Source organism: Oncorhynchus keta, chromosome 21 (assembly GCF_023373465.1).
Source record: "Oncorhynchus keta strain PuntledgeMale-10-30-2019 chromosome 21, Oket_V2, whole genome shotgun sequence".
Lineage (NCBI taxonomy): Eukaryota > Metazoa > Chordata > Actinopteri > Salmoniformes > Salmonidae > Oncorhynchus > Oncorhynchus keta.
This window is the reverse complement of record NC_068441.1, coordinates 3,189,248-3,216,961: the sequence shown is the minus strand read 5'-3', so window position 1 is coordinate 3,216,961 and position 27,714 is coordinate 3,189,248. Positions and strand designations below refer to the sequence as shown.

General features: G+C 41.8%; 1 protein-coding gene across 1 annotated transcript in view; it reads right to left on the bottom strand.

The window, feature by feature from the left end:
* The window catches only part of LOC118399947 (metabotropic glutamate receptor 4-like), a 236,878-nt gene that overhangs the window by 44,858 nt on the left and 164,306 nt on the right, over positions 1–27,714 (bottom strand). Inside the window, exon 6 of the mRNA XM_035796185.2 lies at positions 13,242–13,442. Within this exon, the coding sequence (XP_035652078.1) occupies positions 13,242–13,442 (201 nt within the window). The remainder of the gene's footprint in view (positions 1–13,241; positions 13,443–27,714) is intronic.

Sequence of the window (27,714 nt, the reverse complement as noted above, 5' to 3'; positions counted from 1 at the left end):
GCTGTCATAGGCATCTCACAGTACAGACATTGCAATTTATTGCCCTGGCCACATCTGCAGTCCTCATGCCTCCTTGCAGCATACTTCCACATACTTAGCCTGTGGACTCACTCACATTCCATTTGTGATATTAGCTGCAGAGAATTTCAGCAATCATTAATCAGGGTATTTTATAGTTGCTTTGGCCCTCGTGATTCAACCTCTCATTAATCTGTCACTTGTCTGAATACTACAGTTGAGTCTCTCTGGAGAGCAGAAACAATATACAGTAGGCTATATACCAACAATCATGAGTTAAATGTCAGGCTCGACAGACACGATAAGCTGATTCAACTTGATAGAGGTATGTGAGTCTTGTGTGATTGTAATGTTCACAATGCCCCAATGGTATTCCGTGCAAAGGTTAAGAAAATATTTCAATGGGGGATTCTGTTTGTTACAAACTAAACATTGGAATTCAAAGAAGAAAACATTGTGTCCTATCCCTGTCTCTCTTTCCTTAATGTTTCACATCAGCACTGCCATGTGCTCATGTGTGCTCCGTGTTAAATTACAGTACTTTTCCATTCACTCTCTATTTTCCACATTTTCAAACTCCTTATTAATTCTCTCATCAAGTAATTCTATGAATCATCAAATCTGTGACCATGGCACCTAACGAGGCCCTTAGCGACCCCCGCTGGTGCACATACAGACAAGCACACAGAAGGCTACACTAGAGAGATGGAGTGATCATGCAGTAAGCTGTAACTCGGGTCTATTCGGTCCACTGACTACTGTTTCTAGTTTAAAAGATGATGATTATGGTTAGAGTTATGATCATTAATCCAACAGGTGCTTGTTTTGCATGACCTTGCAGGTGCGACAACTTGGTGGATAGAAGGCAGCGCAGCTCGCCACAACACACTAGTCATTAATACCTAATGAAATGTACATCATTTGGGCCATGTGCAGAAATAAATACACACATATCTTCCACTACACTGTGCTCTCCTGCTCTCTCGCAAGCTCTCTCCCATACGCTCTCTCTCCCTCTCCTTCTCTCTCTCTCTCGCTCTCACCTTCATTCTGTCTGCATGATTACTCCATTTCAGTAAATTAAACTTGTACAAGTGCTCTCCAGCTGGGTTGTAATACGCAGCGACCAGACTCATGAGAAGAGGACCTTGGTTAATAGCCTCAGAGTACACCTTTTACCATCTAAATGTTTTGTACTAATGAATTTATGATACACTATGTACTGTAATTTGCTATCCTATATGTGTACACGTAATTGAGAAACAATATGAAGTAAGAACTACTTGAGATTACATTAAAAAAATATATACAATTTACAGTGCTTTCAGAAAATATTCACACCCCTTGATTTTTTTCACTTTTTGTTGTGTTGCAGTCTGAAATTAAAATGGATTACAATTAGAGTTTTTTGGCCTACACACAATACCATATAATGTGAAAAACTGAAATGTCTTGAGCCAATAAGTATTCAACCCCTTTTTTATGGCATGCCTAAATATATTCAGAAGTAAACATTTGGTTAACAAGTCACATAATAAGTTGGAAGGACTCACTCTGTGCAATAATAGTGTTTAACATGATTTTTGAATTACCTCATCTCTGTACCCCACATATATAATTATCTGTAAGGTCCCTCAGGTGAGCAGTGAATTTTAAACACAGATTCAACCTACAAAGACCAGGGAGGTTTTCCAATGTCTCGCAAAGAAGGGCACCTGTTGATAGATGGGTAAAAATGTTAAAAAGCAGAAATTGAATATTCCTTTGAGCATGGTGAAGGTATTAATTACACTTTGGATGGTGTATCAATACACCCAGTCACTACAACGATACAGGCGTCCTTCCTAACTCAGTTGCCGGAGAGGAAGGAAAACCCTCAGGGAGTTTAATGGCTTTCTATAGGAAAAAGCTGAGGATGTACTGTATGAACAACATTACAACACATGTGACAAAGAGTTATGTTTGGGAGTTATGTTTGCTACATTTGCAATAACATATGCTAACCTCTGTTTTCTTTATATTTTCATTAGGTCAGGTTGTGACTCGGGTGGGTACGCTAGTTTTTGTATTGTCTAGAGTTTTTGTATGTCTAGGGTTGTTGTAGGTCTAGGGTTTTTTGTATTTCTATGTTGGCCTGATATGGTTCTCAATCAGAGACAGCTGTTTATCGTTGTCTCTGATTGGGGATCATATTTAGGCAGCCTGCAAGCCCTTTGTGTTTCATGTGATCTTGTCTATGTGGAGTTGCCTGTCAGCACTCGTTTGATCAGCTTCACGGTTAGTTTTATTGTTTTGTTTGTTCAGTGTTTCATTCTTTAAATAAATAAGAATGTACGTATACCACGCCGCGCCTTGGTCCGATCCTTATAAAGAACGTGACAGAAGATCCCACCACAAATGGACCAAGCAGCGTGTACAGGAGGAGTGGACTTGGGAGGAGATCCTGGACGGAGCAGGAACCTGGACGCAGGCTGGGGAGTATCGCCGTCCGAAGGAGGAAATAGAGGCAGCGAAAGCGGAACGGCGACGTTACGAGGAGTTATACCAACGAGGTAGGCCACAAACCCCAAGATAATTCTGGGGGGGGAGGGGGCACATGGAGCAGTCGGCTGAGGAGTAAACCAGAGCCAGTCTGAGAGAAGGAGGATTCGGGGAAGAGAGAAATGGGGGAGTTGTTGAGTTGGTGGAGGACGCACAGATTTAGAATAAAGGAACTTGTTGTCAGTTTGGTGCCACCTGAGTCGGCTCTCTGTACTCGTCCTGAAATGTGTGTTAAAGTTCCGGAACAATTAATGCCGGCTATACACACCAGGTCTCCAGTGTACCTTCAAAACCCAGTGTTTCCTGTGCCAACTCCTCACACTCCCTCAAATGCCCTTCCCAGTCAGGTGTGTCCTGTTCCTACTCCTTGCACTCTCCCTCAAGTGCGTGTCCCCACTCGGGTATGTCCTGTGGCTCTTCCCCGCGCTCGCCCTGAGGTGCGTGTCATCAGCCCGGTACCACCAGTGCCAGCACTATGCATCAGACCTCCAGTGCGCATTCACAGTCCAGTACGCCCTGTGCCTGCTCCCCGCACTCACCCTGAGGTGTGTGTCATCATCCCGTTACCACCAGTGCCAGCACCACGCATCAGGCCTCCAGTGCGCCTTCCCAGTCCAGAGCTTCCGGCGTCGGTCCCCAGTCCAGAGCTTCCGGCGTCGGTCCCCAGTCCAGAGCTTCCGGCGTCGGTCCCCAGTCCAGAGCTTCCGGCGTCGGTCCCCAGTCCAGAGCTTCCGGCGTCGGTCCCCAGTCCAGAGCTGGGGGGGGGGGTACTGTCACCGCCTGACCTTAGATATCTCTGTTTTCTATATATTTTGGTTAGGTCAAGGTGTGACTAGGGTGGGTAGTTTTTGTATGTCTATGGGTTTTTGTAGATCTGTTGGCCTGATATGGTTCCTAATCAGAGACAGCTGTTTATCGTTGTCTCTGATTGGGGATCATATTTAGGCAGCCCTTTTGGTGATTTTTGGGATCTTGTCTACAGTTAGGTGCCTGTGTGCACACTAGTAGCTTCACCTTTCATTTGGTTGTTTTGGTGAGGTTCAGTTCATTAAAAATATGTGGAATGCTATTCACGCTGCGCCTTGGTCTCATCATTACGACGATGGTGACACCGATGTTATTATTTGAATCCAACGCATATCTGATGACCAATCTCCATATTTTCAAGCATAGTGGTGGCTGCATCATGTTATGGATATGCTTGTAATTGTTAAGGACTGGGGAGTTTTTAGTATTAAAAAAAGAAACGGAATTGAGCTAAGCACAGGCAAAATAGGAAATTCTAACAGGTATTGATTCAGGTATGAATACCTATGCAATGAGAATTCTGTGTTTCTTTTTCAATACATTTGCAAATTTTTTTTTACCTGTTTTGACATTGTCGTTATGGGTATTTTGTGTAGGTGGGTGAGAAAAAATAAATAAATTGAATACATTTTGAATTCAAGCTGTGACACAACAAAATGCAGAATAACTCAAGGGGTATACAGTGCCTATTCAGACCCTTGACTTTTTCCCCCAAAAAAGATTTTACAGCCTCATTCTAATATTGACTAAAATGTTCTTCAATCTACATCATTATGCCAAAGCAAAAACAGATTTAGACATTTTTGCAAATGTATTAAAATGTAAAAACTGCAATATCACATAACTATTTCAGACCCTTTACTCTGTACTTTGTTGAAGCACCTTTGGCAGCAATTACACCCTCGAGTCTTCTTCAGTATGACGCTAAATGCTAGGCACACCTGTATTTGGGGCATTCCTCTCATTCTTCTCTGCAGTTCCTCTCAAGCTTTGCTAGGTTGGATGGGGAGCAACGCTCCACAGCTAGTTAGATGTTCGATCGGGTTCAAGTCCGGGCTCTGGCTGGGCTACTTAAGGACATTCAGTGACTTGTCCCGAAGCCACTCCTGCATTGATTTGGCTGTGTGCTTAGAGTCGTTGTCCTGTTGGATGGTGAACCTTCGCCTCAGTCTGAGGTCCTGGAGCAGGTTATCATCAGGGAGCTCTCTGTACTTTTCTCCGTTCATCTTTGCATTGATCCTGATTAGTCTCCCAGTCCCTGCTGAGGAAAAACATCTCCACAGCATGATGCTGTCACCACCTTGCTTCAGGTTCACGTCCTCCAGACGTGATATTTGGCATTCAATCTTGGTTTCATCAAGCCAGATAATTTTGTTTCTCCTGGTCTGAGAGTCCTTAGGTGGATTTTGGCAAACACCAAGCAGGCTGTCATGTGCCTTTTACTGTGGAGTGGCCTCCGTCTGGCCACTCTACCATAAAGGCCTGATTGGTGGAGTGCTGCAGAGATGGTTGTCCTTCTGGAAGGTTTTCCCATTTCCACAGATGAGCTCTAGAGCTCTGTCAGATTGACCTTCGGGTTTTTGGTCACCTCCCTGACGAGCAGCTCTAGGAAGAGTCTTTGTAGTTCTTTAATTTAAGAATGATGGAGGCAACTGTGTTCTTGGGGACCTTCAATGCTGCAGAAATGTGTTCGAACCCTTCGCCAGATCTGTGCCTTGACACAATCCTGTCTTGGAGCTCTACGCAAATGAACCCTGGCTGAATTGAATCCTAGACCTGTGTGAGTAGCGGATATACATTTTACGACCAGAGTACTAGGTATTGTAATGCAGCAGCAACAGTCGCATGGAACCTTTAGCCCGTTGTAAACAAGCTAGCTTGCTAACGTCATGTAGAATGTGCGTATCGCAAATTGCATCTTGGAACAGTTATTTTCAAGTGTTGTGAAAGGAGAACCTATTTTGTAAAATTCTCACAAACTCTCCAAGAGACCGAACTAGGGAACTGAATATCATCACACCTTTAGTGTAAAGTCATTGGCTGACGTGAAGGCTAGATCTTCAAGTTCTTGTGAAAAACTAGCAAATCTGACTTCTGAAGGGGCGTCACACCTATTATTTTCGAGAGGGTACAAAATACGTAAGGATACAAAATACGTGAGGCTGGACAGGAGAGAGAGAGGCCGGGTCCGGATCGGAGCTGGCCGCCCTAGGAAATGTAACTTTTAAATCACCTGAAACAGATTTTTATTGCAATCTAGATCCATTATCATCTAAGCATGTTCCATTGTCATTTTAATTAATGATGCATATTGATTCTTTAAGAACTTTTATGCCTTAGTTTAGTAGAACTGACACATGTAAAAGATAAACGCTGATGGTCCGTACAACCCAATCGCTCGAGTTGTATCCGTTTTTAAGTTCCTTGGCATCAGACTTGATTCCAACCTCTCTTTTTTTTAAAGCAGGTGAAAAAGGTACCTAAAATAATCAAATTCAACCTAATGTGATGACCTACTCTGTCTGCCAAATTCTCTCTTTGCTCTTGTTTTCCTTAATAGGATGTTGTTGGGCAGAGCAGGGAGGGTTGTCAGCGAAATGGGACACACCTGGGCCCGGGTGTGTCCTGGGATAAATACACCTTTCCCCCATTCATGGAGATCTCCATGCAGACACTCTGGGATTTTGGTTGTGGCATTTTGTGGCCATTTTGTTTGTTTGCTTTGGCACCATTCAACACCCCCCCTCCCCCCATTATCACATCTATGCATGCAACTACTCACTTACACTACTGACACCATTGTTAATTGTATTCAGGTCTAGCCAATCAGAAATGAGTATTCAACAATGCTGTGGAATAAAGTATCATAAGTATTAAAGCAATCAATTTGAGTTGCTCCTAAAGTCTAGAAACCTTTCCAGCAGGCATGCCAGCTATGATAGTTAGACAAGGTACTCTAACGTGATTGATAGCCTTAAATGGCTTTGGAGCTAGTTATGAGGTTGAGATGGTTAGCTAAAGCCAACTTCATAAATTGCTAGGTGGCAATTATTACAGAGAAAAAGGACTCATAGGCTACAAAGCTTGATCAAATTAATTCACAAACCTACCTCATGTGAGTCCTGCCCATCACTGGAAGCTCCAATCAAATCAAATGCTGTGTGCGTCACTCGACACACTCGTTCTCCACTGGCGGTACTATTTGCAGGTCCTGCCTTGCATATCTTTGCTCTGTGGTGCACCTTTGAAGGAACAACTTACTAGGGACATAGGAGCCTGGTCCAGTCAGTGTGTTTACTCCGCAAAATACCGCTGACAGATATTTTGCATTAATAATGATAAAACATGGGCTTAAAAATAAGTTTAGTAATTAATTTAACATAAAATCTAAAGAGGAAAGTGCCCCATATTGGCACTGGTTCTAAGTTTGTCAAACTCATTCCACAGAGGACCGAGTGGAAGTGGGTTTTCACTCCTTCTTTGTACTTGATTGATGAATTAAGATCACTAATTAGTAATGAACTCCCCACACCTCTTAAGTCAAAGGGAAAAAAACAAAACCTGGTTAAATAATGGACAGAACACGTTGGGTTATTTTGACCCAGCCAGTTGGGTTGTGTGAATAACACAAATTGGGTTGTTGGGATTACCCAAACATGGGCTAATTTAACCATCAGTTGGGTTTTTCTTAATCTAATGCTCGGTTGATTTAGAACCTGGGTCTTTTTTTTAAATAATACTTAGGTTATTTTCAAGGGGTCTGGCTTTGTAGGGGCATGTCTTTCAGCTCGATCTTATTGGCCACCCATGAGCACAAATGCCATTGCTGTCCATGATGTTAAGTTTGTATACTGCAAATGCAACTTAAATAGCATTGTTTATTTATTATAATAAGATATACCACCATCCCAACAATGACATTTACATGGTCTTTTATGGAACTAATACACTTTTGTAAGTGTTATTGAAGATACAAAAATGTAAACGTTCAACCTTAACATGTGATAACAGAACAGATGAACAGGAATGGCATTTACTCTCATGGGTGGCTAAAAACAACTGTCTGAAAGCTGCGCACCTACTAAAACTATGCCTCCAGTCTTCTGATCTCAATTACCCAGCACCAATAACCCAGCACCAATAACCCAGCAGTTTTTAAAGAAACAACCCAACGAAGTGCCCCAGCAAATGGGTAAAACAAACAACCTAATATGTTTTTGTGCACTTCACTGAGAAGATGGAAAAAGAAGCACACGGTGCTTTGTCATTGTTCCATAGTCATTACTGCAGTGTCTGTGGAGACTGACCGTCGAAAAGGCCACTGCATTCTGTCTGCAGGTACAAATAAAAAAATAAAAAGCATACAACAAATGTTTCTCAGATGCAGAACAGTGATAGAAAGCTTCATTCAATCGCAGCCCATTGAAATGTCAAGCTAGTCTTTAGAGCATGAAAAGGGAGAGGTAGGCACAAGATGGGAGAAGGGGTTGGGACCAGGGGCAAGACTGAGGTTGGAAACTATGATTCCTCTGCCTTGGCTGCTGAGTGAGCCAAAATGAGACATTTGATAAGTGGTGTTTCTAGAAAGATAATAACAGCAAGACATCAAAGAACCTACTTAGTACATACTTATGGAAATGACAGAAGGATAAGCTTCCTCACACTTGGAAAAAAAAGAGGAGTTCTCTCTCCTACTGTGTGTGTTGAGATACAGTTGAAGTCGGAAGTTTACATACACAGATTGGAGTCATTAAAACTCGTTTTTCAACCACTCCACAAATGTATTGTTAAACAAACTATAGTTTTGGCAAGTCGGTTAGGACATCTACTTTGTGCATGATACAAGTCATTATTCCAACAATTGTTTACAGACAGATTATTTCACTTATAATTCACTGTATCACAATTCCAGTGGGTCAGAAATGTGCATACACTAAGTTGAATGTGCCTTTAAACAGCTTGGAAAATTCCAGAAAAGTATGTCATGGCTTTAGAAGCTTCTCATAGGCTAATTGACAGGCGGCAGTTAGCCTAGTAGTGAGAATGTTGGACTAGTAACTTCACAAAATAGATGGCAGTATGAGGGAGGAAAATGATGTGGTTATATTGAAGCAACATCTCAAGACATCAGTCAGGAAGTTAAAGCTTGGTCGCTAATGGGTCTTCCAAATGGATAATGACCCCAAGCATACTTCCAAAGCTGTGGCAAAATGGCTTAAGGACAACAAAGTCAAGGTATTGGAGTGGCCATCACAAAGCCCTGACCACAATCCCATAGAAAATGTGTGCGCAGAACTGAAAAAGCGTGTGTGAGCAAGGAGGCCTACAAACCTGACTCAGTTACACCAGCTCTGTTAGGAGGAATGGGCCAAAATTCACCCAACTTATTGTGGGAAGCTTGTGGAAGGCTACCTGACACGTTTGACCCAAGTTAAACAATTGAAAGGCGATGCTACCAAATACTAATTGAGTGCATGCAAACTTCTGACCCACTGGGAATGTGATGAAAGAAATAAAATCTGAAATAAATCATTCTCTCTGCTATTATTATAACATTTCACATTCTTAAAATAAAGTGGCAATCCTAACTGACCTAAAACAGGGAGTATTTATTAGGATTAAATGTCAGGAATTGTGAAAAACTGAGTTTAAATGTATTTTGTCTAAGGTATATGTACACTTCCGACTTGAGCTGTATATAGATAGTCCAGAGTGGAAGTCCACCGATATTCCAAGATAAGATTGTTGATGATTGTCGGCCCGCCAGAGATATTGCCGCCACACTATGAGTAATTACATTACCACAATGCTTTGCTTGGGAGGCTGTTGTCGATTGACCTTTTTGTAATTTGTACTTGATCCTGGATGCTTAGAACATGACATTGTTTAAAAGGAGTGACACATTAGACCCTGTATGAAAGCTCTACAGTTAAAACTCAGACTGGGTAATAATTACATTTCAACGGAAACCCCCCGAAAACCGAACACAAAGTCAACAAACAGACAACATGTTTTTGTTGTTGTTGTGTGTTTTGGTTGTAAATACTTATCTGATGAGAAGACAATTATTGGTTTTAGAAATTGCTTGTAATTTGGTTGTACGAGGCCATGTTAAACATACTGATGTGTGCTGCTGATGATGCAACAGGATGACGTTGCGTGTAACCCAGAAGCAACCCACTTGTGTGGCACAGCATCTACATCCAGATTGGTCTAGTTGTTAGTGTAGTTAGTGTCGTTTCCCTAGATGGTGTCTTCAAATAAGTCTAGCAAACACATGCAGTTGCTGTTTTGATTTATCTCCCCTTAGGTGATACATGCTTCTCACATATACAGTACAATGGGGTCTTTTGTAAATAAATGTAATAAACAGCCCCCATAAGTGTTTTTTGCCAAACATTTATTAAATACGTTTCACTGGGATTATGTATTTCAAGGGGCTGCCCCCCTTCAAGGGCTTTTCTGTGCTCTCCAGAGAGCAGCATTTTCTTCTCTCCATTTAATCGATTTGAAACTAATCTCTGTAATACCTAGAAAGATATTTCCTCTATTTGTTCAAGAGGCCCTCTCTTGACATTTTGTTACTTGGAAGGAATCAGAAAACAGCGTTTTAATGTGAGGTTTTTAGTCTCTTCCTCGCCTCTTCTCCGTTTAGATATGTCTTCAACCTAGGGTAAATATTTCACATCATGTAAATAATCTCACTTTATGAAATAATCATAGAAAAACACCACAATCTGATGAAATAGTGAGGAAATTATTGCTTTACATAGTGTATGCTTGTGTTTGTGCATACATGTCCAATTGTTCTTGGGTCACTATAACTATATCTATTTTGCCAATTGAATTGATCCCCTCTACCATACGGAACCCCACTAATCTACCGATGGAAACGCACAAGGTGGCTAAAAACAGACCTCCATCCTATGCTAGCTTGCTACCGATGGCCCGGCTAGCTGTCTGAATTGCCGTAACCCCAACCAATCTCACTACTCACTGGACCCTTATGTTCACTCGTCTAAGCATGTCTCTCCTTAATGTCAATATGCCTTGTCCATTGCTGTTCTGGTTAGTGTTTATTGGCTTATTTCACTGTAGAACCCTGCTCACTATACCTTATCCACCCTTTCAGTTCCACCACCCACTCATGCGACGACATCACCTGGTTTCAATGATGTTTTTAGAGACAATATCTCACCATCACTCAATACCTAGGTTTACCTCCACTGTATTCACATCCTACCATACCTTTGTCTGTACATTATACCTTGAAGCTATTTTAATCGCCCCCAGAAACCTCCTTTTACTCTCTGTTCCAGACGTTCTAGACGACCAATTCTCATAGCTTTTATCCGTACTCGTATCCCACTCCTCCTCTGTTCCTCTGGTGATGTAGAGGTGAATCCACTCTTATTCCCCAGGCGCTCTCTTTTGATGACTTCTGTAACCGTAATAGCCTTGGTTTCATGCATGTTAACATTAGAAGCCTCCTCCCTAAGTTTGTTTTATTCACTGCTTTAGCACACTCTGCCAACCCGGATGTTCTAGCCGTGTCTGAATCCTGGCTTAGGAAGACCACCAAAAATTCAGAAATTTTCATCCCTAACTACAACATTTTCAGACAAGATAGAATGGCCAAAGGGGGCGGTGTTGCAATCTACTGCAAAGATGGACAGACCTCTGCAGGCTTACTATCCAGGTCTGTACCCAAACAATTTGAACTTCTATTTTTAAAAATCCACTTCTCTAATAACAAGTCTCTCACCGTTTCCGCCCGCTATAGACCACCTTCCGCCTCAGCTGTGCTCTGGACACCATATGTGAACTGATTGCCCCCCATCTATCTTCAGAGCTTGTGCTGCCAGGCAACCTAAACTGGAATATGCTTAACACCCCAGCCACCCTACAATCTAAACTTGATGCCCTCAATCTCACGCAAATTATCAATGAACCTACCAGGTACCACCCCAAAGCTGTAAACACAGGCACCCTTATTTTATTTTTTTATTTCACCTTTATTTAACCAGGTAGGCAAGTTGAGAACAAGTTCTCATTTACAATTGCGACCTGGCCAAGATAAAGCAAAGCAGTTCGACAGATACAACGACACAGAGTTACACATGGAGTAAAACAAGCATACAGTCAATAATACAGTATAAACAAGTCTATATACGATAATATATGCCATTTAGCAGACGCTTTTATCCAAAGCGACTTACAGTCATGTGTGCATACATTCTACGTATGGGTGGTCCCGGGGATCGAACCCACTACCCTGGCGTTACAAGCGCCATGCTCTACCAACTGAGCTACAGAAGGACGATCTGAGCAAATTAGGTGAGAAGGGAGGTAAAGGCAAACAAAGGCCATGGTGGCAAAGTAAATACAATATAGCAAGTAAAACATTGGAATGGTAGATTTGCAGTGGAAGAATGTGCAAAGTAGAAATAAAAATAATGGGGTGCAAAGGAGCAAAATAAATAAATAAATTAAATACAGTAGGGAAAGAGGTAGTTGTGTGGGCTAAATTATAGGTGGGCTATGTACAGGTGCAGTAATCTGTGAGCTGCTCTGACAGTTGGTGCTTAAAACTAGTGAGGGAGAAGTGTTTCCAGTTTCAGAGATTTTTGTAGTTTGTTCCAGTCAATGGCAGCAGAGAACTGGAAGGAGAGGCGGCCAAAGAAATAATTGATTTTAGGGGTGACTAGAGATATACCTGCTGGAGTGTGTGCTACAGGTGGGAGATGCTATGGTGACCATCGAGCTGAGATAAGGGGGGACTTTACCTAGCAGGGTCTTGTAGATGACATGGAGCCAGTGGGTTTGGCGACGAGTATGAAGCGAGGGCCAGCCAACGAGAGCGTACAGGTCGCAATGGTGGGTAGTATATGGGGCTTTGGTGACAAAACGGATTGCACTGTGATAGACTGCATCCAATTTGTTGAATAGGGTATTGGAGGCTATTTTGTAAAGGACATCGCCAAAGTCGAGGATTGGTAGGATGGTCAGTTTTACAAGGGTAAATACCTCCAATACCTTACTCAATCAATTTTATGCAGTCTATCACAGTGCCATCTGTTTCATCACCAAAGCCCCATATACTACCCACCACTGTGACCTGTCCGCTGTCGCTGGCTGGCCCTCACTTCATACTCGTCGCCAAACCCACTGCCTCCAGGTCATCTACAAGACCCTGCTAGGTAAAGTCCCCCCTTATCTCAGCTCGCTGGTGACCATAGCAGCACCCACCTGTAGCACGCGCTCCAGCAGGTATATCTCTCTGGTCACCTCCCCAAACTAATTCTTTCTTTGGCCGCCTCTCCTTCCAGTTCTCTGCTGCCAATGACTGGAACGAACTACAAAAATCTCTGAAACTGGAAACACTTATCTCCCCACTAGCTTTAAGCACCAGCTGTCAGAGCAGCTCACAGATTACTGCACCTGTACATAGCCCATCTATAATTTAGACCAAACAACTACCCCTTTCCCTACTGTATTTATTTAGCTCCTTTGCACCCCATTATATCCATGTCTACTTTGCACATTTTTCCACTGCCTTTTTTTGCCTTTACCTCCCTTATCTCACCTCACTTGCTCACATTGTATATACACTTATTTTTCTACTGTATTATTGACTGTATGCTTGTTTTACTCCATGTGTAACTCTGTGTTGTTGTGTTGTTGTATGTGTCGAACTGCTTTGCTTTATCTTGACAAGGTCGCGATTGTAAATGAGAACTTCTCAACTTGCCTACCTAGTTAAATAAAGGCGAAATAAAATAAATAAAAATGTCTGGATGTCCTATTTGCGTGTGTGTACATACAGTACATACGAGCCTGTGGATGTGGGTGTGTGCACCAAGAAAGTGACTGACCTGCAAAGTTAAGCATCCGGATGTGTTTGAGCAGCAGAGTGCCGTTGATGGGATCCATCCTAGAGCAAAGGCCCACCTTCCCTGGACAGAGCTCCCTGTGCATGTTGTGCAGCGCGTGGGCCATGGAATAGACTGCATCAATCACAAACTGCACCTTCCCCTCTTGTTCGTAGTTGGAGTCCTTCCCTATCCGCTCCTGATCTGTAGAGCAGAGAGAGAGAGAGAACCAAGTTAGGTATCTGAGAAATGCAATACGTTATAGCATTGGTTACCAACCCCAGTATCATCTTTTGCTTCATAGAAAAGTGGATCCGAATCATATGAAGAGTATTACATGTGATAGTTCATATTATGTTCAAAAAATAAAATGAGAAATAATACAGCAATGCAGTATCAGGTAGACAGACCTACATGTCTTTGAATATTATGTCAAATGACATTGTATGTGTGTATCGAATTTCTATTGTGTTGATCCTAACAGTGGGCGATTAGCCTCCATGCTGTGATGATTTTTGGAAAGAAAGGAAATAACATCCTTTTGCTGGTACTCAATTTCTCCATTGATAGCCTTGTCAAGCAAGTGTTAATTCAAGGCCACACTAGTGTGACTGCTACGAGGCAATCATTGCACCCATATTGAATTTGATCTTTAAAATGTGTATTTGCAATGCTCATCAATCTGGCACTAAATAATTGCAGATTCTTACTCCATCAGCTGCGGTGCCATATCAAACATAAGAGTCCACTTTAAAAACTTCTTCAGGATCGGTGTCCCATCGGTTGAGATAACGTAGGCTAATGTGATTAGCATGAGGTTGTAATAAACAAAAAAAATACCAGGACATAGACATATCTGACTTGGGCAGAAAGCTTAAGTTCTTGTTAATCTAACTGCACTGTCCAATTTACAGTAGCTATAACAGTGGAAGAATACCATGCTATTGTTTGAGTAGAGAACACAATTGAAAATGTATGAATCAACAAATTAGGCACATTTGGGCAGTCTTGATACAACATTTTGAACGGATGTGCAATAGTTCATTGGATTTGGACTTTGCACCTACAGTGCTGCAATCTAGACGCCAAAGTCTAAATTCTGCCTGGGCTAGATAAATTCATTATGGCCTTTCTCTTGCATTTCAAAGATGATGGTACAAAAAAAACATTTTTTTTAAATGGTCTTTTATCAGATCTAATGTGTTATATTCTCCTACATTCCTTTCACACTTCCACAAACCTCAAAGTGTTTCATTTCAAATGGTATTAAGAATATGCATATCCTTGCTTCAGGTTCTGAGCTAAAGGTAGTTAGATTTGTGTATGTAATTTTAGGCAAACATTTAAAAAAAGGGGTGGAACCTTAGTTTGTGGGGGAAAAGTCTTACAATTATCTACTTTTTATTTTACCAGGCAAGTCGGTTAAAAACTTCTTAAGGCTAGGGGGGATTATTCTGAAGTTTGGAAGACTGAGGTGCCCACGGTAAACTGCCTGGTACTCAGGCCCAGAAGCTAGGATATGCATATGCATATGTCTGTGAGTATAACAGAACTGATTTGGGAGGCGAACTGACTCAAAATCAAATCAAATTTTATTTGTCACATACACATGGTTAGCAGATGTTAATGCGAGTGTAGCGAAATGCTTGTGCTTCTAGTTCCGACAATGCAGTGATAACCAACAAGTAATCTAACTAACAATTCCAAAACTACTGTCTTATACACAGTGTAAGGGGATAAAGAATATGTACATAAGGATATATGAATGAGTGATGGTACAGGGCAGCATACAGTAGATGGTATTGAGTACAGTATATACATATGAGATGAGTATGTAGACAAAGTAAACAAAGTGGCATAGTTAAAGTGGCTAGTGATACATGTATTACATAAGGATGCAGTCGATGATATAGAGTACAGTATATACGTATGCATACGAGATGAATAATGTAGGGTAAGTAACATTATATAACGTTCAGCTGGAAGGTGGCGCATGGAACGCAAAAATATTCCTAAAAATATTTAACCTCCACACATTAACAAGTCCAATGGCTCAAATGAAAGATAAACACCTTGTTTATCTACCCAGCAAGTCAGATTTCTAAAATGTTTTACGGCGAAAACAGCACATATTTATATTAGATCACCACCGAAACAAAAGGCAAGCGGCGGCCATTTTGTCCCAAAAAAAAAAAAAATTTAAAAGTAGGATTAAAAAATAAATAATTCACTAACCTTTTGAAAATCTTCATCAGATGACAGTAATATTACATGTTACACAGTACATTTAATTTTTTTTCAATAATATGCCATTTATATCCATAAATCTCGGTTGACGACATTTCAAAAAAGAAAAAGCTACTCAATTGTCCGGAGAAATGATGATAGCTCCGACAGATAACGTCAGATAACAAGCAATAAACATGACTAAATATACATGTTCTACATATAGTTACAAAGATACACTTCTTCTTAATGCAACCGCTGTATTACATTTATTTTTAACGTTACAGACATCGTTCACTGGGCTATACTATGAGTCGGCGCTCAGATATTAGCAGTATGTCTCCTCTACGTTTTGGAGTCCACAGAAACCCCAAATAACCACATAAATATTCCCTTACCTTTGATGTTCTTCCATCAGAAGACGTAGAAGGAGTCATACTTACCCAATACATCGTTTGGTTTCAGGTTGTGTGTCCCTGTATTAGCATATGCTAACAGCTTCAGTTGAAATGCGTCAAAAATGACTTCTGGTCCAGCACTCTTGCGCATCAAAACTTCCAATTTACATATTATATGTCGATTAAACTGGTCAAACGATGTGCAAAATCGAGCTTTATGATGTTTTTAGCATGTAGAACAAAGAGCAGCGCTAACAGACAAACCGGCTTCAAATGCTGGATCATGGAAAAAGTCGTACTCCAAATCGGCCGCGCGCAATAGAGTGCATGTTTTTCAGAGGGACACGAGCAATTTCGCCCGCCAAACGTGCAGGGCTTGTGGGATTCTCACAATGAACGTGCCATTTGAAAGCATCGTGCTGAAGAGATAGAGACTGTTCCTGGATCGGTAGCTGCCTGGGAAGGGTGGGGGCCATGACGTCAAAGTTGACCCAACTTTTCTCTTCACAAGAGAGAGAAAGGCTGCGCTGAGAGTTCTGCTTTACATACAGACATAATTTAAACAGTTTTAGAAACTTTAGAGTTTTCTATTCAATAATAATTTTTATATGCATATATTAGCAATTTTGGAAAAAAAATATTTTCAGTTTACTATGGGCACGCACTTTCTCCAACGGGGGCAGTATAGAGGGGGAGCTCTAAGAGGCTGATGGCCTTGAGATAGAAGCTGTTTTTCAGTCTCTCGGTCCCAGCTTTGATGCACCTGTACTAGCCTCGCCTTCTGGATGATAGCGGGGTGAACAGGCAGTGGCTCGGGTGGTTGATGTCCTTGATGATCTTTATGGCCTTCCTGTAACATCGGGTGGTGTAGGTGTCCTGGAGGGCAGGTAGTTTGCCCCCGGTGATGCGTTGTGCAGACCTCACTACCCTCTGGAGAGCCTTACGGTTGAGGGCGGAGCAGTTGCCGTACCAGGCGGTGATACAGCCCGCCAGGATGCTCTCGATTGTGCATCTGTAGAAGTTTGAGTGCTTTTGGTGCTTTTGGTGACAAGCCGAATTTGCTGCTGCGCCTCCTTCACGACGCTGTCAGTGTGAGTGGACCAATTCAGTTTGTCTGTGATGTGTATGCCGAGGAACTTAAAACTTGCTACCTATGGCTTCCGCTAGATGTCAACAGTCTTTAGAAATTGTTCAATGTTTTTTTTTTGTTGAAAAATTAAGAAGTAGTCGTATTCTTTCTAAGTGTCACGCAGGTGGACTCTAGTCTTTTGGTGCACGTGAATGAGAGCGCGCTCCTCGTTGTTTTTCTCCGGTATTGGAAACAGTTTATTCCGTCCTAAATTTGATAGATTATTTACATTTTAGGGTACCTGAGGTTGGATTAGAAACGTTGTCTGAAATGTTTGGACCAAGTTTAGAGGTAACTTATTATATCCTTTGTAGGCATGTTGGGTGAGTTGGAATCAAACGCGGCAAATAAACATACATTTTTGGGATATGAAGAAGGACGTTATCGAATAGAACGACCATTCATTGTGTAACTGAGACCTTTGGGATTGCAAAAAGATTATCTTCAAAGGTAAGCAATTTATTTTATCGCTATTTCTGACTTTCGTGATGCTTCTGTTAGGTTGGAAAATGTTTTACATGCTTTTGTATGCGGGGCGCTGTCCTCAGATAATCGCATGGTATGCTTTCGCCGTAAAGCCTTTTTGAAATCTGACAAAGAGGCTGGATTAACAAGAGGTTTATCTTTTAAATGATGTAAGACACTTGTATCGTCATGAAAGTTTAATATTACGAATGTAGTATTTTTGAATTTCGCGCTCTGCAATTTACCGGATGTTGTCAAATCGATCCCGTTAACGGGATTCTAGCAGTAGGGGATCCCTAAGAGGTTTTTATGAACATATTCTAAGGGACTGATATGCATTGCATTAGACCGCTGAGGCACTCAGGACCCCGATACTTAAGACTGTTTGGTGAGCTGTATGACATATGGTTACTCCGATATGAAGAGGGCTGATGAGAAGAATAGACAAAGACAGAAGGTTTGGAAGTTACTTTATGCCTATGGCTGTTTCCCAAATGGCACCCTATTCCCTATATAGTGCATTACGTTTTACGAGAGCCCTATGGGCCCTGGTTAAATGTAAAAGCACTACATAGGGATTAGGGTGCTATTTGGGACACAACCCATGTCTATTTAATCACCACCAACTGGACACTGTATATTCTCACAATGCCAGGTCCACAGTCACAATTCCAGTTCCTTGTCAATCTGAAATGTTACGAACTCAGTGTAAAGTAAGTCAGCAAAGTACAGTACGCAGCTAAGCCAGTTCTGTTTGACCCACTTAAAAAGAGTAAGACCTTTTAATGGAGGTCGTGGCAGAGGGCCAGAAGGCATCGAGCAAAATGCATTACTCTCCATTAGTTTAGCGTCTAGGCCTTCATGCACTGACTGACTCTCACAATTAGCTAGAAGATAAATGTTTAGTTAGACCACAGCAGAGGAGCCAAACAATTCCAATATGAGGAGTGTAAGGTTTTCTTCTCAGAGAAATCACATTAGTAAACTAAAACAATATTTACTAAAACGTTCTGTTTGTCGATGTCCAGTGATATGTTGGTTGATATATATGTTATATATGAATCATAAATAAGTTGTCAAATATACAACATATAAGTCTTATTTCTCATAAGCGAAGTATAAGTAATATGCTGTTTAAGAAACAAGTAATGCTTTGCATAAGCGGAATATAATATACGTAAATGCTGCATAAGGGACATTTGTTCTACAGTGCCTTGCAAAAGTATTCACCCCCATTGGCGTTTTTCCTATTTTGTTGCATTACAACATGTAATTTAAATATATTTTTATTTGGATATCATGTAATGGACATGCACAAAATAGTCCAAATTGGTGAAGCCAAATGAAAAAAATTACTTGTTTAAAAAAAATATATATATATATATTTTAACAGAAAAGTGGTGCGTGCATATGTTTTCACCCCCTTTGCTATGAAGCCCCTAAATAAGATCTGGTGCAACCAATTACCTTCAGAATGTCGCATAATTAGTTAAATAAAGTCCACCTGTGTGCAATCTAAGTGTCACATGATCTCAGTATATATATATATATATATATACACCAGTTTTGAAAGGCCCCATAGTCTTCAACACCACTAAGCAAGGGGCACTCCCAAGCAAGCAGCACAATGAAGACCAAGGAGCTCTCCAAACAGAATAGCGACAAAGTTGTGGAGAAGTACATATCAAGGTTGGGTTATAAAAAAAGATCAGAAACTTTGAACATCCCACAGAGCACCATTAAATCCAATATTTTTAAAAATGGAAAGAATATGGCACCACAACAAACCTGCCAAGAGAGGGCCGCACACCCAAAGATAAGCCTGAAGGAGTTGCAAAGCTCCGCAGCAGAGATTAGAGTATCTGTCCATAGGACCACTTTAAGCTGTACACTCCACAGAGCTGGGCTTTATAGAAGAGTGGCCAGACAAATATGTTGTTTAAAGAAGAAAATAAGAAAACACGTTTGGTGTTCGCCAAAAGGCATGTGGGTCGACTCCCCAAACATATGGAAGAAGGTACTCTGGTCAGATTAGACCAAAATTGAGCTTTTTGGCCATCAAGGAAAATGCTATGTCTGGCACAAACCCAAGAACACCATCCCAACAGTGAAGCATGGTAGGGGAAGCATCATCCTGCTGGGATCTTTTTCATTGGCAGGAATGACGGATGGCGCTAAATACAGGGAAACTCTTGAGGGAAAACTGTTTCAGTCTTCCAGAGACTTTTTCTTCAGAGACTTCTTCTTTGAGACTGGGACAGAGGTTCACCTTCCAGCAGGACAATGACCCTAAGCATACTGCTAAAGCAACCATCGAGTGGTTTAAGGGGAAACATTTAAATGTCTTAGAATGGCCTATTCAATGCCCAGACCTCAATCCAATTGAGAATCTGTAGTATGACAAAGATTGCTGTCCACCAGCGGAACCCATCAAACTTGAAGGAGCTGGAGCAGTTTTGCCTTGAAGAATGGGCAAAAACCCCAGTGGATAGATGTGCCAAGATTATAGAGACACACCCCAAGAGACTTGCAGCTGTAGATGCTGAAAAAGGTGGCTCTACAAAGTTTTGACTTTGGGGGGGGTGAATAGTTACAGTGAGGGGGGAAAAGTATTTGATCCCTTGCTGATTTTGTATGTTTGCCCACTGACAAAGAAATTATCAATCTATAATTTTAATGGTAGGTTTATTTGAACAGTGAGACAGAATAACAACAAAAAAAATCCAGAAAAACGCATGTCAAAAATGTTATAAATTGTTTTGCATTCAAACTACACACTCTAATGTACTTGTCCTCTTGCTCAGTTGTGCTCCGGGGCTTCCCACTACTCTTTCTATTCTGGTTAGAGCCAGTTTGCGCTGTTCAGTGAAAGGAGTAGTACACAGCGTTGTACGAGATCTTCAGTTTCTTGGCAATTTCTCACATGGAATAGCCTTCATTGCTCAGAACAAGAATAGACGTGTTTCATAAGTTATTTGTTTCTCACCATTTTGAGCCTGTAATCGAACCCACAAATGCTGAAACTCCAGATGTTTACTAGTCTAAAGAATGCCAGTTGTATTGCTTATTTAATCAGAACAACAGTTTTCAGCTGTGCTAACATAATTGCAAAAGTTTTTTTTATGATCAATTACCCTTTTAAAAAGCTAAACTTGTATTAGCTGACACAACGTGCCATTGGAACACAGGAGTGATGGCTGCTGATAATGGGCCTCTGTACACCTATGTAGATATTCCATCTTAAAAGACTGCTGTTTCCAGCTACAATAGTCATTTACGACATTAACAATGTCCACTGTATTTCTGATCAATTTGATGTTATTTTAATAGACAGAAAATGTGCTTTTCTTTCAAAAACAAGGACATTTTTAAGTGACCCCAAACTTTGAATGGTAGTGTATCTCTGCTACAGCCTAAACTAAAGGCAATTTAACATCTCTGATTAGCCCATGCAACTTTGAAATGCATGAATTAAAAAGACAGGTTACGACTGTGGTAATTGAGCGCCACAGGCACCCATATTGGACAGACAAAATTTGTCGCGGTTTGGCTGACACTGTTGGGCTGTAGGGCAGCCCGGGAGCGAGAGAGGGAGTGATATATCTCTCTGAGGCTGAGGCATGGCGGCCCACACACACAAACTTGGTATTGCCTCTCTTTCCCAGCAAGGCCTCTCTCATCTCATTGGGAGTCAGAGCACGCCCACGCACACCCGAGGCTGGCTCTCTGGCTTCAGAGAAATCCATTCAGATTAGGAGTAGCAGCACAGTGAGGGTGTCTCCCTTTACCAAGGTGCCACAGAAGGGAGTTTGTAACAGAGTGGGTTGGCTCTAACCCCGTTAAACTCTGCATGTTTGGGTTTGGCCACAGATCATGTTTCCCTTCATCGTCCAGAGAACTTGGGCTTCATCCATAGCCTGTCTTCATCCATTCCTTCATATGAGAACATCTCCTTATGTGTGCCTTAGGGAATATGTAGCACATTTCGTTTGACGCCCCATCATGGAACATTCCTAATTTATATGTCCTGACTTTTCCAACTCAAAATCGCCAAACTGAAACAAATGGATGAAACGGGATGATCAAAACATTTTTTCAAACTGTTCACTAGACACACATGAGATTATTCTTGCTCTCCTATGATATCATCAGTTTGGTACATTAAATCCATAACTCTTTTCATTATGGTAATAGACATGATCATGGAGAAAAGATTCAGCCATTGTTGTCTGTTGCTCTGCTGCATGCTGTTCTCCCCTGTATAAATTAGCTGGAATCACCAAACCCCAGGAGAAGGAGCTGGGCCCCCATTCTACCTTCCTGCTCATCTCCACCTTAATCAATATCAGCTGTGTGTCTCAGTCATTCACAGATACAAGACTAGTCTCGCTCCGTCTCCAACTCACTCGCACACTCGCTCTCTCTTTGATCACTGTGAACACACAGAGCCCTCTCAGGACATTGATTATTCCTCACCCATACCTCATGTGGTCTGCTTGAAGGGAGGTACAAAGCCTTCACCAGCACCACTAGGGTATTCTGGAGAATTGCATGTGGCCCTGAAACGTGCTTCCTGAGTGGCATCCTTTCCTTAGACAAAAGGGAGAGTGGATTGCAAAGCCAAAATAACTTTCTGCTACGTCAACAAACTTCCACACAGCCTTAGAAAAACAACACTGCACCATATTTTCAGCAAACAGAGCTGTGACCTTGTATTCAACTCACACTGTCACTCAAATAAATACTCCACAGCCTCTTCACATGTCAAAGCCCTTCATCAGAGCTTCATCTTTGTCTGAACAGCATTCTCCTTTGCACATTTGTCAATTTTAGCATCCCACTCCCCAAGCAATAGGTACAAAGATCATTCTATATCGTTTACATTTTAGTCATTTAACAGACGCTTTTAACTAGGTGAGACCACCACATATCACAGTCGTAGTAAGTAAATGTTTTCCCCAATAAAGAAGTTATCAGAAAAGTTAGTGGTAGTAGGTAAACACAAGTGCAATTTATTTATTACATTTTTTGTGTGTGTGGGTGTGTGTAAGGTTTCAGAAGTTTTCGGGAAGATGGGCAGGGGGAATCTGGTTCCATCACTGGGGTGCCAGGACAGAGAAGAGCTTTGACTAGGCTGAGCAGGAACCGACCTTCAGTAGGGGTGGGACGGCCAAGTGTCCGGATGCGACAGAATGGAGTGCTTGTGTTGGGAAATATGGCTCTAGCATATATAAATATATTTACCTCATTTAACTAGGCAAGTCAGTTAAGAAAAATGTCTTATTTATGATGACGGCCAAGGAACAGTGGGTTAACTGCCTTGGTCAGGGGCAGAACGACCTTGTCAGCTTGGGGATTCAACCTAGCATCCTTTCAGTTACTGGCCCAACGCTCTAATCACTAGGCTACCTGTTGCCAAAAGCATAGCCTAAAAGTAAGGAGGGGCAGTTCCCCTTGCTGGCTCGTAGGCAAGCACTATGTGTGCACCATGTGTGCGGAGGATCAGGATGAGATGGGAGAACTTGGGAAGGTTGAACACCAAGTGGGATGCAGTATTCTGGATAAGTTGCAGAGGTTTGACAGCACAAGCGGGGAACACAGCCAACAGAGAGTTGAAGTACCATAGTCCAGATGGGAGATGACAAATGCCTGGATTAGGGCCTGCACCGATTCCTGTGTGAGGAGAGGTTGTACTCTACGGATGTTGTAGAGCATGAACTTGCAGGAGCGAGTCACTGCTTTGATGTTTGCAGAGAATGACAGGATGTTGTCCAGGGTCACTCAAAGTTTATTTGCACTCTGGGAGGAGGACACAGTTGAGTTGTTGACCGGAATGGAGGTCTTGGAGCGGGCAGCCCTTCCCTGAGAGGAAGAGCAGTTAGGTCTTGTCAAAGTGGAGCTTGAGGTGGTGGGCCGACAACTGAGCTGAGATGTCTGCCAGGCACGCAGAGATGTGTGTTGCCACCTGGGTGTCAGAAGGGGAACATTTTAAAAGTAGCTCAATGTAATCCGCATAGCAATGATAAGAGAGACCATGTGAGGATATGAAGGAGCAGAGTGACTTGGTGTAGAGGATTAAGAGGAGACAGACTAGAACCGAGCCCGTGGGCAGTGGCGGCCCGTCATTCAGGGCAGGTGGGACTCTTGAGACCCACATTTCTAGCAAAAAAATAATAATAAAAATAATAATGATATATATATAAATTAACAAATGTGGGCTTGCCTGTTTTGAATGTTATTTTTTTTGCATTAATACTTGTCACATATTAGTTTGCAAACAATGTAAAAATATATATACAAGTGAAGTCGGAAGTTCACATACACTTGGGTCGGAGTCGTTAAAACTAGTTTTTTAACCACTCTTCATCCTAGCTCTTGTTAACAAACTACAGTTTTGGCAAGTCAGTTAGGATATCTACTTTGTGCATGACACAAGTAATTTTTCCAACAATTGTTTACGGACAGATTATTTCACTTATAATTCACTGTATCACAATTCCAGTGGGTCAGAAGTTTACATACACTAAATTGACTGAGCCTTTAAACAGCTTGGAAAATTCCAGAAAAGTATGTCATGGCTTTAGAAGCTTCTGATAGGCGAATTGATATAATTTGAGTGAATTGGAGGTGTACCTGTGGATGTATTTCAAGGCCTACCTTCAAACTCAATGCCTCTTTGCTTGACATCATGGGAAAATGAAAATAAATCAGCCAAGACGTCCACAAGTCTGGTTCATCCTTGGGAGCAATTTCAAAATGCCTGACGGTACCACGTTCATCTGTACAAACAATAGTACGCAAGTGTAAATAACATAGGACCACGCAGCCGTAATACCGCTCAGGATATGCGTTCTGTCTACTAGAGATGAACGTACTTTGGTGCAAAAAAATGCAAATCAATCCCAGAACAACAGCAAAGGACCTTGTGAAGATGCTGGAGGAAACAGGTACCAAGGTATCTATATCCAGAGTAAAACGAGATCCTATATCAACATAACCTGAAAGGTCGTTCAGCAAGGAAGAAGCCACTGCTCCAAAACCACCATAAAAAGCCAGACAACGGTTTGCAACTGCACATAGGGACAAAGTTCGTACTTTTTGGAGAAATGTCCTCTGGTCTGATGAAACAAAAATACAAAAAAATCATGGATAACAAAAAACGGTTTATCCATAATGATCATTGTTATGTTTGGAGGGAAAAGAGGGAGGCTTGCAAGCCGAAGAACACCATCCCAACCGTGAGCATGCGGGTTGCAGCATCATGTTGTGGGGATGCTTTGCTGCAGGAGGGACTGGTGCACTTCACAAAATAGATGGCGTCATGAGGGAGGAAAATTGCGTGGACATATTGAAGCAACATCTCAAGACATCAGTCAAGAAGTTAATGCTTGGTTGCAAATGGGTCTTCCAAATGGACAATGACCCCAAACATACTTTCAAACATGTGGTAAAATGGCTTAAGCACAACAAAGTCAAAGAATTGGAGTGGCCATCAAAAAGCCCTGACCTCAATCCTATAGAACATTTGTGGGCAGAACTGAAAAAGTGTGTGCAAGCAAGGAGGCCAACAAACCTGACTCAGTTACACTAGCTCTGTCAAGAGGAATGGGCCAACAGAAGCTTGTGAAAGGCTACCTGAAAGGCAATGCTACCAAATACTAATTGAGTGAATGTAAACTTCTGACCCAACTGTATATCATTCAGTTAATAAAGCTGCATACACACATGTTCTCTTTCTGTTGTCTTGAGTAGGGCAGCTCCAAATTGCAGGTGTTTCATCCTAGCTCAATGCTTTCTTCAGTGGTGGGGCGAGCCAGCAGTAAATAGGAGCATTGCGCTGTGATTGGCTCAGTGTTCTGTCACTCATGGGGACTGTACGTCATTGCCAAGTTTAAGTCCTTAGTAAGGTTGGACATCCAAAATTGTATCCCTTTGGTCCTGCCATAAATGTCATTGTCCACAGATAAAATGACGTCAAATAACGTTATACAGTGGGGCAAAAGTATTTAGTCAGCCACCAATTGTGCAAGTTCTCCAACTTAAAAAGATGAGAGGCCTGTAATTTTCATCATAGGTACACTTCAACTATGACAGACAAAATGAGAAAAAAAATCCAGAAAATCACATTGTAGGATTTTTAATGAATTTATTTGCAAATTATGGTGGAAAATAAGTATTTGGTCACCTACAAACAAGCAAGATTTCTGGCTCTCACAGACCTGTAACTTATTTTTAAGAGTCCTCTGTCCTCCACTCGTTACCTGTATTAATGGCACCTGTTTGAACTTGTTATCAGTATAAAAGACACCTGTCCACAACCTCAAACACTCACACTCCAAACTCCACTATGGCCAAGACCAAAGAGCCGTCAAAGGACACCAGAAACAAAATCGTAGACCTGCACCAGGCCGGGAAGACTGAATCTGCAATAGGTAAGCAGCTTGGTTTTAAGAAATCAACTGTGGGAGCAATTATTAGGAAAAGGAAGACATACAAGACCACTGATAATTTCCCTCGATCTGGGGCTCCACGCAAGATCTCACCCCGTGGGGTCAAAATGATCACAAGAATGGTGAGCAAAAATCCCAGAACCACACGGGGGTACCTAGTGAATGACCTGCAGAGAGCTGGGACCAAAGTAACAAAGCCTACCATCAGTAACACACTACGCCGCCAGGGACTCAAATCCTGCAGTGCCAGACTTGTCCCCCTGCTTAAGCCAGTACATGTCCAGGCCCGTCTGAAGTTTGCTAGAAAGCATTTGGATGATCCAGAAGAAGATTGGGAGAATGTCATATGGTCAGATTAAACAAAAATATAAAATATAACTTTTTGGTAAAAACTCAACTCGTCGTGTTTGGAGGACAAAGAATGCTGAGTTGCGTCCAAAGAACACCATACCTACTGTGAAGCATGGGGGTGGAAACATCATGCTTTGGGGCTGGTTTGTTTTGCAAAGGGACCAGGACGACTGATCCGTGTAAAGGAAAGAATGAATGGGGCCATGTATCGTGAGATTTTGAGTGAAAACCTCCTTCCATCAGCAAGGGCATTGAAGATGAAACGTGGCTGGGTCCTTCAGCATGACAATGATCCCAAATACACCGCCCGGGCAATGAAGGAGTGGCTTCGTAAGAAGCATTTCAAGGTCCTGGAGTGGCCTAGCCAGTCTCCAGATCTCAACCCCATAGAAAATCTTTGGAGGGAGTTGAACGTCCGTGTTGCCCAGCAACAGCCCCAAAACATCACTGCTCTAGAGGAGATCTGCATGGAGGAATGGGCCAAAATACCAGCAACAGTGTGTGAAAACCTTGTGAAGACTTACAGAAAACATTTGACCTCTGTCATTGCCAACAAAGAGTATATAACAAAGTATTGAGAAACTTTTGTTTTTAACCAAATACTTATTTTCCACCATAATTTGCAAATAAATTCATTAAAAATCCTACAATGTGATGTTCTGGATTTTTTTTTCTTCATTTTGAAGTGTACCTGTGATGAAAATTACAGGCCTCTCTCATCTTTTTAAGTGGGAGAACTTGCACAACTGGTGGCTGACTAAATACTTTTTTTGCCCCACTGTATGTACAGTAGCTTTGATTGGACTGATCAACGTCTTGCTTTCAAATTCTTAGCTAGCATCATCATGAATCAATTTGACAATCTACTGGCAAATCCTTTTTAATCCTTGTCATATGAAGAGAAATAATGAAGATAAATTATAGATAAAACCCAATTTGTAAGTCGCTCTGGATAAGAGCGTCTGCTAAATGACTTAAATGTAAATGTAAATAAAACGTATCGGTGCTCATCGGCCATAAAGATTACACAGCAAGTTGGAAATCGCTGCTAGACAGGGCTCCACTGAAAGCCAGGTGTAGCAGTGGTAAGGTGTTGGGATTGCTGTTGGGCCTCCTTTATGTAGGCCCTAACATTTTGTGGGCACCGTTCGTCACCGTTATAGTGCAATTAATGTATTGTGTTGAGTAGTAGCTTTGCTGTCATGCATCCAACTTTTTTTTTTGCCCCACTAAGATTTACAAGCAAAAATCAAAACTGCCTGGGGGACACCAGTAGTGAGATCACGTGGTGCAGACACAGATCTCCACGCAACCTGGTAGGAGTAATCTGCCAGGTAGGATGCAATCCAGGAGTGTGCAGAGCCTAAGACGCTCAGACCTGAGTGAGTGGAGAGGAGGATCTGAGGGTTTCATTGTGTTGAAGGCAGCGGATATATCTAGGAGGTTGAGAACAGAGT